This window comes from Leucopleurus acutus, assembly GCF_964270905.1.
Source record: "Leucopleurus acutus genome assembly, chromosome: 2".
Lineage (NCBI taxonomy): Eukaryota > Metazoa > Chordata > Mammalia > Artiodactyla > Delphinidae > Leucopleurus > Leucopleurus acutus.
The window spans coordinates 87493159-87506358 of record NC_139143.1 but is presented as its reverse complement, the minus strand read 5'-3'; the positions used below and the strand labels follow the sequence as shown (position 1 = coordinate 87506358).

Sequence of the window (13200 nt, the reverse complement as noted above, 5' to 3'; positions counted from 1 at the left end):
ATCCCAAGGAAATCAGGAACCCTCTCAGCACTCGATGGTGGGAAAAAGTTGTCACGTTGGGTCCATGTCACAATAGGGAAAGTTATTACATAGACAGTCAGTGGCTGGAGGAGCATAATTCTGGCTTTCTGGAAATAAGTGAGTGGGGTAACCACTCTATCTAACAGTCTGCTTCTTAAGTACAGGTCTGTGCAGTCAAGCCAACTTATGTTTTGAGGTTTAAGCTTGAGTGTTAGCAAGAAGGTATCAGTGATATGGTGAAGAAGCTTTTCTACAGAGTTGGTACCTTGGTGCTGCTTTGCGTGTCAGCCCTGCTGGCTAGGGGGCCATCCATGTGGGGAAGGGAAGAAATCAGAGGCGGATGGCAAAAAGAGTGTAATTTTAGCTGCTGTCTGGAAGGCACGTGTGAAGGGAGTCACCTTTGTCTTCTGGACCTACTTCTAGGTGCAGCTGCAGGGGACGACACAGAGGATGCGAGCACGGAGTTCACCGACAGTATTGAGGAGGAGGCTGCACACAACAGCCACCAGCAAGTAAGTCCAAGTCAGGTACTGGGGCCCCAGGGTGCAGAGCTCGTAGCCCTTTGCAGACTGGTGGTCTCCTGCAGCCCTTGTGGGCCTGGAGTGAGAAGCTATCTTTTGAGATAAACCACTTCCCAGTCTTCTTCCTGCCCTCCCAGCCACCTTGCCAACCCCTATCCTCACTCCATTTTTCTTTCCAATCCACCCTTTTTACTCCTTGTGTTCCTGCTCCCTGCCCCCTCCTACCCTCCTTTGCTCCTATGTACCGTCTATAGCTGTAGCTTCAGAAGAATTTTTACTTACAACAAGACCTGAACACTTACACTCTTGGGCTTTTGTAACTGAAACACATCACAGAAGACAGGGAGTCATCGAAGGGCTGCTTGGGGAGGTGGCAGGCCTAGGACCTACTTCAGGAGAGTGTTTTCTGAGGAACTCCAAGAGGAACGGAATGCTTCCAAAGCAGGGATCATTCTCAGTGAAGTCTCACTATATAAAAGAGAACCTTGTTGGGCAACCTGACAATCTACCCAGGTTGTGACACGTCAATGACCAGCAGATGACACTTCAAGAGCAAGCCCCTGTCAAACCTCAGAACTTGGTACCCAAGGCTAAAACATTGTTCCCACCAACCAGCATTGGAAGGTGTAACCAGCATTTTCTCAAGCTCAAGAGCAGAATGTCCTAGACCTCAGAGATTAAGTCACCAATAGTGATCCCATAGCACCCACTGGAATGCCTATGTGTCTTCACCTTGCCCAGTGACATTTAGCAATCACATGTCCTGGATGGACCAGGCCTGCGACTCTCTGAGGTGTTTTTTGTTTGTTTCGTTTTGTTTTGCCATACGCGGGCCTCTCACTGCTGTGGCCTCTCCCGTTGCGGAGCACAGGCTCCGGACGCGCAGGCTCAGCGGCCATGGCTCACGGGCCCAGCCGCTCCGCGGCATGTGGGATCTTCCCAGACCGGGGCACGAACCCGTGTCCCCTGCATCGGCAGGCGGACTCTCAACCACTGCGCCGCCAAGGAAGCCCGACTCTCTGAGTTTTTAAGGGGAAAGTGGATCATTGGTATCTGTCCTTCTGCAGAAGCAGCTGGCTGGGCTTTTCCAGTGATAGGCTCCTTGGAGCTATTAGGGAAACTATAGGGGACATGAGGCTTTCTGGGTCTGCCTCTTCATCTCCTGCATAAGAAAAAGAGGAGACGTCTAATAAACCAACAGAAAGACCCAAGTGAGCGGTCCCCAAATCTCACAGGATTTGGCACAGTCTTTGACTCTTGAGGGCACAAGCAATTGTCTGGAATACCTCACATCCTCAACACAGTTTCTTTACCTTCTACCAAGATTCCCTTTTTGCTGCTCTAGACACACCTGACCCTAACTTCTCCCTTGAGTTCCTGCATGAACTCCACTTCTCCTTTTGCTTGGACAGCTTATTCTGAGTCCTCCTAACCGGTGCTTGTAACTTTAATTATGTACACCACTGCCCCTCTGGACAGATCCCTTACCTCTCACTCCCTGATTTCACTGAGGATCTTGGGTGAGAGAGAAGGATCTGCAGGATGAGAAAATATCCACTCTAACACAGAGCTAGATTGGGATGTCAGCAGGTCACTGATGGTTATTGCTACTCTGGGTCAGGGTTAACTTCAGAATAAGTGAACAGGAGACACGGATAAGGAGAGAGCCAGATTCCGACTGATGTGGTCCAAACTATGCCTGATAGCACGAGTTCTTCACTCTGCTTCTCAGTTATAGGGAAACTGGTTTGTAAAGTCACTTCTTCCTCAACCTTCTTTTCATAGCCGAGCGTGGAGAAAATGATCAGACAACATTTTGAGGTCAGTCCAAGCCTGGAATAAACCTTTACATTGGGGCATTTGTACTTCCCTTGCAATGTCTTCCCTATCACCTGGCATAGGAGATACTTAATAAGTTAGACAAGTATTTACCTGTTGGATGAAAAATATCTTGGGTAAGCACTGTTTTTCTCTGTATCCCCTTTCCTTGAAAAATCAATCTTCAGTTTTGGGGAAGGAGGTGTGTGAAATCATTGTAAACTTACTTCAACTTTTCTGAGGTTTGTTGGTGTGACTCTCCTGCTACCAATTAAATAAAGCTTGTTTTGTCATAACTGTTTTGTGTCCAGATTCTCAAAAATGTGTTTGCTTGTTTCCCGGGAACTGGTCCCTTAAGATTGAGCTCTGAGCTTCTCCTAGTTGTGTCCTTGGGAGGTAGACCTTATCCTCAACACCAAGCTCCCTTCCCACTTCAAGCATACGCACACTTCCCCTAACAAACACATCCAACTTTGCCTCTTAAGACAAGAACCACCTTTTGGCCAAAGCAGATTGCTTCATCTTTAATTTTGGACTCACCCTCCTCAGGAAGTGCCAGGCCTGGCCGTGATGGTAATTGTCCTCAGATAACCTCTCACACAATTCCATTCCCAATCAAATGTAAGATCTGTAACAAATACCTAGGAAGTTAGTTCCTGTGAAAGAAACTAGAGTAATCAGTCATTGCCTTTCTTCGTTCGATTTTTTGCAATGGAGAAAAGTTAATCAACAATCAAAACCGCAAAGGAGCGTCAGTGATGAACTTGAAAAAAGGTCATTTTTTTAATACCCTAATGCTGTCTGAGAAATGAATTACACCGTGGGCGGTATGAAGGAATAGGGCTAAAACAAAACCACTCTATTCAAATAAGAGATCAGATCTGCACATTGATCTCCATGGGGCAAATGAAAAACCAGCACACATGAAAGTTGAATTATACCATGGAAGCAATAGAATAGATGAATTAGGAAATGTGAAGAACAACAATAGCAACAACTACCTATAAGAGACGTAGTTAACAATAGAACTAAAGGATTCATACTACCACCACATACACTGGAAGCCCTGGGGTTTTACTTCAGGAAAAACAATAGAAATACTAGCTTTCCATAGATGTTAAAGAAAAAAATAAAAAGGTTAGATCCTGCGTCACTTTTCATGCATTTACATTTAAATTTTACAGACAAGGCAGCTAAAGTAAACTCCCTTGGACATGGAAATATGAAAAGGCAAATTAGCTTGGGAACAAATCAGACCTCTATTTTCTCATTTAAAAGTAAGAAATCAGACCAGATGAACCTTAAGGTCCTTTCTGGTATTAACATTCCATGGGTCTTATTTTTTCTTTTTAAAGAAAGTAGGTATATTTAAATCAACAGAAGATAACATACATCTAGAAGGCACTTTAAAAATAGATGGTATCATTAAAGTTAGACATTTTTAAGCAGAAGGAACCCTTAAGGTTTAGAAAAGAATAAATGTGTCCATATTCAAAGCTGATGACATTGTTTAGTTAGTTGCAAAGAGTTTATTTAGAAAGGTAATGTCACATAATTTAAATAAAGGGTGAGGTCATAAACTTTCAAAAGTGGTTTTATCCAGTCCCCCTTCCTTTATTTTGACCCAAGTGCTTCGTGGCACATGTGGGGATGGCCACCAGTCCAACTAAGCCTGGCAGTAGAACCATAGAAACACATTCCCAGGAGCCTCTCAGTCTCAGGCTTACAACCCCAGGTGGGATGGGATGCCTAGGAAATGAGCACCTGTGTGAGGCATCTCTTTCTTCTTTGACGTGGGTGCGTATCTCGCACATCTCTTTACAACCTCAACTGCTGTGCTACTAAATGCTTTTACACATACGTGCCATATGAATCAACCCCAGGACATACCTGAAACCTAGACTTTATCATGCTGTTACGAGGTCCAAGGCAACAGTCAATGGCTTTGTGCCAAGCCAAGCAGCTCTTGATCACTGATCCATTTAAGCTCCTCTGAGCCCTGTTCTGTCCAATATATCAATATTTCTGACCTAACTGAAGCAATAAAGCACATAATTAATTCTACAAATCATCCCTAATCAAGTGGCCGCTACATGATTTATGGAGATGCACATAAATATTTTGATGACTTTGATGATTGTGAAATGATTCTGTATAGCCGGAATGAATTTGTGACAGGAACAAATCATTATATTTATAGAGATAAAAGAAAACAATATGACCCAGAAATAGCTGTGGGGAGAGTTGGAAAATTGGGAGGTCAAAATTGACCTGAAGTTAAGTAAAACCCCAAAATGCTGCCACTGAAAGGAAAAATAAGCCAATATGACATTGGGATATAAGATTAATATTCGACAGACAGGCAAGAAATTCACATACTAAAATGATTAGTCATACACTAAGTAGATTATCATACTCATGTTTTGGTTTCTACACTTTTAAAAGCATGGGGAAAGCTGGAGAGGAGCCCACGACGAACAATAAAAGTTAAAAAATTAATTTAAAAAATTATTTATTTTTATTTTTGACTGCATTGAGTCTTCGTTGCTGTGCGCGGGCTTCTCATTGCGGTGACTTCTCTTGTTGCAGAGTGTGGGCTCTAGGTGTGCGGGCTTCAGTAGTTGTGGCACACGGGCTCAGTAGTTGTGGCACACGGGCTCAGTAGTTGTGGCTCACGGGCTCTAGAGCACAGGCTCAGTAGTTCTGGCACATGGGCTTAGCTGCTCCGTGACATGTGGGATCTTCCCAGACCAGGGCTTGAACCCATGTCCCCTACATTGCCAGGCAGATTCTTAACCACTGTGCTATCAGGGAGGCCCTAAAATATTATCTGAGGAAAAACTATACAGTCTGCTCTAGTTGAACATTAAGGAGTAACTTCAAGAGTATCCTCAAAAAACAAAGGTGATGGGAAATTGCTTCTGCTTGTTTTCTTCTCACGTGCTTAGATTTGTAGAGAGAGTTTGGCTGGCAACATCAGCCTAGGGTGATAACCAACAAGGGAAATTGGTTGCTAGGCAGGTGGCCTCTCTTTAACTTCTCAGCAATTGTAGAGTGTGATTCTCCTGTTGCCAATGAAATTAAGGTTGCTTTGTCTTAACTGTAGCTCCGCCTATACCCTAATTCTCTGACTCTGACTCCTGATTCCTGAGTGCCCAGATCCTTCCTCGTAATCATCCTATTTGGAGTCTGAGTTACAGCCTCAGGCTTTAAGCTTTGGTATCTTAGCCATGATCTTTGCAGTCAAGGACTCAAGTGTTGAGCTGATGAAGCTTCCTGACTGTGAGAAGACTCCCGGAGAACTCTGTCCACTCAGAAAGAGAAGGATCACAGCATCCACACTCTCCAGTCCTGTTTAAACCTCATTTGTTTGCTTTTGTTTTAAGTTTGTTGTGTGCTTGTGTTTTTTTCCTCACCCACCTCTGCCCATGGCAACAGTTCTCCCTGCTTGTGGGGTATGTCCTCTCACCCAAACCAGTCTCCAGGGCCCTTATGGCTGAGGAGTCCTAGAGGGGGAGCTCCTTTTAGGTCTGCCTGTTTTGGTCCCCTAGAAGGCTGCCTTTGTGATCTGATGTTCCTCGTAGATCCTCTTCAATGCACTAACTTCTTTAAACCATGATTTTTCTTTCAGCTCATCAAGGTAGCTTTGGAGAAAAGCCTGGCAGCTGTGGAGACCCAGAACGTATCTCTTGCCCCTCCATCCACGACAGGAGAGGACAGTGACAGGGGTCTTCAGGAGGAGATGCTCCACCTGAGGGCTGAGATTCATCAGCTCTTAGAGGAGAAGAGGAAAGCTGAGGGGGAACTGAAGGAGCTAAAGGCTCAAATCGAGGAAGCAGGATTCTCCTCCGTGGCCCACATCAGGTAGGATGTGCACCAGAGAAGGGGAGCCTGCTGACGGAGAGGCTACCATAGCCAAGGGACTCACCTTGCTGCTGCCAAGGCATTTGTGCTGCCGTGGGGCTTTTTGATCTACATCCCATGCTCCGTGCGTTAATTGTTCTACAGATTCTTAGAAAAGTTAATAATATTGGATAATGGGGATTATCAATAATTACCATTCAAACTATTCAAATAAATCTGGTCTTAATTCAGTATAATAATGTCCATTATTAGCTATACATATATGACTGTCATGAGTGGAAATCTCCTGGTTGTATGACTCGTATTGCTCTTTTGAATTGACGGTGACATGTGAGGAATCTTCTGCTACCCAAGATGCTTCACTGCTATATGCAGAAGCAGAATAGTCCATGAGGAGAAGGATTTATACAGAGGCCCTTCCACCTCCACTCAGCTCTCTCTCAGTAGCACAAATCCTTAAATCACAGAATAGCAATTTTAATAATCTCTGCTGTTTTATTTACTTTGCAAAAGTGGTAAGTAGCTTATTCATTGGCTAGATTGACCACTCTGTCTTTAATGGCTTTTTTTCAAAAGATGCTTGGGGAACATGCTGATAACATAGGGCTAATCCACTTATTCATTCATCCCTGAGGGTCATAATCATAATGGCCTGCTGTTTAGAACACAGCTGTGCAGATGTACAACTTCTAACTCATGCCCTATTGTTTCCCTACCTATTATGTGCCACTTAAATGTCCCTGAATCATAGAATGATATTAGTACAGAAGAGGATCTTGACATCCAGCATAATGTCTTATTTCATAGTTGAGGAAACTCTGGCCTAAAAAGTTCTGGTAACTTGCTCAAGGTTGCATAATAGTCCGTGGCTAGACCCCTGGCTCCCAATTATTAAATTATAAACCTTTTTCTTCTATACTGTATACTTTGTCAAACAATTTTTGAAATAGTCTTGTGATCATCCTTAATGTTGGTTCTTTTACTCTGAATTATCATGATATTTCTTTTCTTAAATTCTACTTAAGTTAAAGCTTAAGTTTGACTTAAACTTTGTTATGTGTAAACTTTGTTGTGCTATCATGGGTGAGAACAATACAACTCTTTTGATCCTACAGTTGAATATACAATCCAACCAAAGGTAGTACCTTCATGAATTATTTTCCTTTTTCCTCAGAGTTACTAACCTAAAACTGATTGAACTCTTCCTCCAACCTGAAGCACCACTGATACTGTAGAAGATAGAATCTATGTAATTCGTAGTCCCTCTTTTGAGATTTTGTTGAACATTGCTGTTGTTAGTTTGTATTGTGAACACAGCAAATATAAAGTTATGACATAATATTAAATATTCTTCTTTATACCACACGTGTGCCCCTTTCTTTCCCTTTTACACATCAGTTTTGGTAAAATACCTGTCCCACTTTTCTCCATTGAAACTCTCATAGACCATCTCTCTGATTCCTGTGTCCTAAGGCATTTTCATCCTTGATTGAAAGCTAGACAAGCTGTGCTCTATTCCAAAACTTCAGGATATGAGAAACCCAGTCTAGGGGCATAGCCAACTGCTGGTCCTTCAGGCTATGAATTATTACTTCCTTTGCCTCTTCTGGTCAGCAGTTCTCAATTTAGGGTGCCTAAGAATCACCTGTGGAACTTAAGTAAAATGTCGATGTGTAGGCCTTAGCTCTAAAGCTTTTTAAACAGGCACCTCCTAGGATTCTGCTGTCAGTATTCCTCAGGTCTGCAGCTAGTATGAGCAGGATTAAATGACTTCTCTGTTGCAGACGCCGAGCCAGCCATACCACGTATGTAATTTCATGTAAGCATCCAGTAACTCCACTAGGTCAGTGTTAGAGGTTAAGTGAACTGCCTTTCTAAGTAAATTGCCTTTTCAAAGCCATATTTTTTATTGCTTCCACCCAATCCTAGTGAAATATTCGGTGGGAGGAAAGGCTGCGTCTAGAATGTCTTGGTGAAAATTAGTTATTTAGTCCATTTTATTTCCTCAACAAATTGAATATTTTATGCGCAGCTGGCACTGTGGAGGTTCTGGAGGTACAGGGTGAACGGGACACGCAGAATCCCTGTTCTTATGAAGATGATCTCCTATTCACAGGAGCCAGATGTAAAGCAAATAATTAACATAAGTACATTTGATGATAGTTGTGATTAGTGTTATTTATTTCTTCTGTGTTCCTAGGTCCAAATTTCTCATCCAGTAGTTGAAAAGTGACTGATGATAATTAATAGAACTGTAGAATCCATAATAACAAATTTGTCCCAATGTCCTTTTTATTTTTTTCTTAACAGTGTAGTTACCCTTGATTATTCCGGAGGCCACTGAAAATTAGAACATGAGGCTGCAAGCATGAGTAAAGACAACTAGACTGGGTGTCTTGAGTCCTAGATTTTTAGTGATGATGCTGCCACCAAGTAGCTATGGGAGTGCGGGTAATCTCTTGCTCTTTCTGAGTCTTGGTTTCCTCGTGTATAAAATAAGGGAGTTGTTGTAGGTCTCTGAGGTCTCTTCATGCTCTGGGGTGTCTCTGAGTCTCTGATGGCCTGAGGTGTGAGTAAACAGGGCTATTAGGAACCGAGGCCAAGACCAGACCTGGCCCCTGATTATGTATGTTTCCTGTAGGAACACCATGCTGAGCCTTTGCCTTGAGAATGCAGAGCTGAAAGAGCAGATGGGAGAAGCAATGTCTGATGGATGGGAGATTGAGGAAGACAAGGAGAAGGGCGAGGTGATGGTGGAGACTGTGGTTGCCAAAGGGGGTCCGAATGAGAATAGCCTTCAGGCTGAATTCAGAAAGCTCCAGGGAAAACTGAAGAATGCCCACAATATCATCAACCTCCTCAAAGAACAGCTGGTGCTGAGCACCAGGGAAGGGAATAGTAAACTTAATCCTGAGCTCCTTGGGCACCTGGCCAGGGAGATCGACAGAATGAACACAGAGCTGGTTCGCTCTTCTGGAAAGCACCAATGCCAAGAAGAGGAGGGTGTGACCATGAGGCCTTGCCCCAGACCCCAGAGCCTTGACCTTGGGACTGCCTTCACAGCGGATACCCACCAAGTAAGTGTGGGATTAGATGGAATGAAAGACCCTTGGAGAAGGGTTGGAAATGTCAGTTTCTACCTTAAACAGTTCTGCCCTGTGGGTCAGGAGGTGCCAAGGGAAGGGCACCTTTGCACCACAAGTAGTGGTGATAATATTCCTCACACATCAACCTTTAGAAAGGTTTTTTACAACATTATCTTATAAATATTACATGAATAATTAATTTTCCATAAATATTTGAGTGCCTAATTTTCCAGATAAGAGACTAGACATTGGAAGCAGGCAATAAGGCTTTGTCTCTGTCCTTCAGGTATTCAGTATGGTGGGAAAAGATGGCACAAAACCAGATCATTTCAATAGGATGCAATATAGGGATACATGGGGTTTTAAGGCAGCCAGACAAGTGGTGTGTAATGACATCTCTTCCTTATCACTGCCATTTTCATCACAGCTCATCACAGGTGTCTGTCCCTGAGCCTCAGAAGGAGTTATCGGGATCCTCTAAGGGGAGGCAGCTGAGCTGAGGATTAAGTAAAATGGAGACTACAGAGGATTCTTTTTTTTTTTTAAATTGGGGTATAGTTGTTTTACAATGTTGTGTTAGTTTCTACTGTACAGCAAAATGAAGTAGAGTTCCCTGTGCTATACAGCAGGTTCTCATTAGCTATCTATTTTATACATATTAGTGTATATATGTCAATCCCAATCTTCCAGTTCATCCCACCACCCTCCCCCTTTCCCCCATTGGTGTCCATACGTTTGTTCCCTACATCTATGTCTCTATTTCTGCCTTGCAGACCGGTTCATCTGTACCATTTTTCTAGATTCCACATGTATGTGTTAATATATGATATTTATTTTTCTGACTTACTTCATTCTGTATGACAGTCTCTAGGTTCATCCACGTCTCTACAAATGACCCAATTTCATTCTTTTTTATGGCTGAGTAATATTCCATTGTATATATTTACCACATCTTTATCCATTCATCTGTCGATGGACACTTAGGTTGCTTCCATGTCCTGGCTATTGTAAATAGAGCTGCAATGAACATTGTGTTACATGACTCTTTTTGAATTATGGTTTTCTCTGGGTATATGCCCTGTAGTGGGATTGCTGGGTCATATGGTAGTTCTATTTGTAGTTTTTTAAGGAACCTCCATACTGTTCTCCACAGTGGCTGTATCAATTTACATTCCCACCAACAGTGCAAGAGGGTTCCCTTTTCTCCACACCCTCTCCAGCATTTGTTGTTTGTAGATTTTCTGATGATGCCCATTCTAACGGGTATGAGGTAATACCTCATTGTACTTTTGATTTGCATTTCTCTAATAATTAGTGATGTTGAGCACCTTTTCATGGGCCTCTTGGCCATCTGTATGTCTTCTTTGAAGAAATGTCTATTTAGGTCTTCTGCTCATTTTTGGATTGGGTTGTTAGTTTTTTGGTATTGAGCTGCATGAGCTGTGTATGTATTTGGAGATTAATCCTTTGTCCACTGATTCGTTTGCAAATATTTTCTCCCATTCTGAGGGTTGTCTTTTTGTCTTGTTTATGGTTTCCTTTGCTGTGCAAAAGCTTTTAGGTTTCATTAGGTCCCATTTGTTTATTTTTTTATTTCCATTACTCTAGGAGGTGGATCAAAAAAGATATTGCTGTGATGTATGTCAAAGAGTGTTCTTCCTATGTTTTCCTCTAAGAGTTTCATAGTGTCTGGTCTTACATTTAGGTCTTTAATCCATTCTGAGTTTATTTTTGTGTATGATGTTAGGGAGTGTTCCACTTTCTGCAGAGGATTCTGAGAGGGCAACTGGGCAGGAATACAGGGAGGGATGAGTGGAGTTTTCCACCCCTTCTCTCTTCAATCATTGAACAAACATTTACTGAGAGCTCCTCCTCGTTAGATTCAATTGGCACCATGCTATGTGTTGTAGATACAGAGATGAATAAAACATTACCCCAGCTCTCCAGGAGCTCGTTCCGGAAAGCAAGTAAGTGCCAAATGGGATAAGGAGCGCTGTGACAGACACATGAATAAAGTCCACAGGGTTCGCAAGGGGTAGCAGCCACCACTGCCTGCGGGATGAGCTCAGACTGCCCTGACCCTGTGCTGGCTCTTTTCACAGCTGGTCAACCAGCCCCAGGCCCGTAACTCTGGACCTCAGTCAGAATTTAGCCTCCCAGGATCCACCAAGCACCTGCGCTCCCAGTTGGCACAGTGCAGACAACGCTATCAAGATCTCCAGGAGAAGCTGCTGATATCAGAAGCCACTGTCTTTGCCCAGGCCAACCAGCTGGAGAAATACAGAGTCATGTTTAGTAAGTCTTAAGTTCACATCACCAAAGTGTCTGTCTTCTCCCTGAGAAGCTACATGCTTTGCAGACTTCACTTTTCTTCCCCAAATTTAATCCTGACCACAACCCTAGGACTGTGGAAGTGGATACTTCAATTTGCAGATGGCAGAGAAGAGTAAATGAATAAATCAAGTTTGCAGTGACAGTATAGGGAGGAAATGGACTAACACCTAGATTTGCTGATTTCTGGTACAGTCAACAAACTGCCTTACCTCTCTCAACGTATGCTAACTGCTTCTCTTCTGCTCCTCTTTGCACCACATCAGATTCTTAAAAAATATACCATCATTGTTGGTCTAGAATCAGCGCTTTCTAATAGAACTTCTGCGGTGACAGAAATGTTCTATACCTACGTCATATGTGGTCATGGAGAACATGAAATGTAGCTAATTCAACTTGGGAATTTTAAGCTTAATTTTAATCAGTTTAACCTAAAATAGTCACACGTGGCTAGTAGCTACCTTACGGAACAGTACAGATCTAGATGTCTTTGAAACTCTGAATTAGTTCAGCTCCATTCAAACATTTACTGAGCCCCTGTGAACAAAGCATTTACTCGTTTCCCTGGGACTTCTAGAGATGACTTAAAAATGTCTGGTCCCAGTGAAGCCCTGTTATCTGTAGATGGGATCATCAATGGCAAACAGGCTCATCGTGGCAGAGGGAAGTCCTGCTGTCTGGAGCAGGTGGTCTCTTCTCCCACCTAAGTCCAAAGAAGCATCTATTCCACTGTGGACCTAACCTCCCTGCACCCTAAGGGCCAGGGTATGTGCCACTGAGGGTGAGGGTGTATGTGGGAAATTCAGATACTCTGTAACACCCCCTGTCTCTTCCTAAGCAGGTGAATCCTTAGTGAAGCAGGACAGCAAGCAGGTGCAGGTGGACCTCCAGGACCTGGGCTATGAGACTTGTGGCCGAAGCGAGAATGAGGCTGAGCGGGAGGAGAGCACCAGTCCCGGTAAGAGCACAAGTATGGGGTTCACCTTCCCTCCCTAGAGGCAGCCTTCACATTTGGGTGCCGTTGGCGAGTCCCACATGCAACGAGGAGTAGGGATGAGGGGGCATGAGAGACTGAAGAGGACACAAGACCAGAGAGGGACAGGAAGTTTGGAGGAGAACTCTTGCCCAGAATGAGGCTGAGTGTGAGTTTGAATTTCTACAATTAGTTTTCAGCATACTGCTGTTAATTTAAAAAAATGTTCTATCCAACTGTTTATTATAGAAAAAATACTAAGGTCTATTTATTAATGAGAAGACCAGATGAGCTTTGGGGGAATAGGCAAACCATAAGTTTAAAAAAATATATTCTTCTATTACAAAAGTACTGTGGGGCTTCCCTGGTGGCGCAGTGGTTGAGAGTCCGCCTGCTGATGCAAGGGACACGGGTTCGTGCCCCGGTCCGGGAAGATCCCACATGCCGCGGAGCAGCTGGGCCCGTGAGCCATGGCCGCTGAGCCTGCGCGTCCGGAGCCTGTGCTCCACAATGGGAGAGGCCACAACAGTGAGAGGCCGGCGTACCGCAAAAAAAAAAAAGTACTGTGACTATAGGGACATCCACC

At 43.5% G+C, this 13200-nt stretch overlaps 1 protein-coding gene across 27 annotated transcripts in view; it reads left to right on the top strand.

The window, feature by feature from the left end:
• Nucleotides 1-13200, top strand: part of PDE4DIP (phosphodiesterase 4D interacting protein) — a gene marked incomplete at both ends in the record, with an annotated part of 225879 nt that overhangs the window by 169359 nt on the left and 43320 nt on the right. For 14 of the 27 annotated variants that reach the window (XM_082833034.1, XM_082833030.1, XM_082833027.1 and 11 more), the window contains 5 exons: nucleotides 445-533; nucleotides 5992-6224; nucleotides 8866-9301; nucleotides 11413-11605; nucleotides 12480-12599. In XM_082833034.1, coding sequence (XP_082689160.1) covers nucleotides 445-533; nucleotides 5992-6224; nucleotides 8866-9301; nucleotides 11413-11605; nucleotides 12480-12599 — 1071 coding nt within the window. Of the gene's footprint in view, nucleotides 1-444; nucleotides 534-5991; nucleotides 6225-8865; nucleotides 9302-11412; nucleotides 11606-12479; nucleotides 12600-13200 lie in introns of those variants that run through there. The other 13 variants (XM_082833039.1, XM_082833037.1, XM_082833035.1 and 10 more) reach the window with 2 other exon arrangements.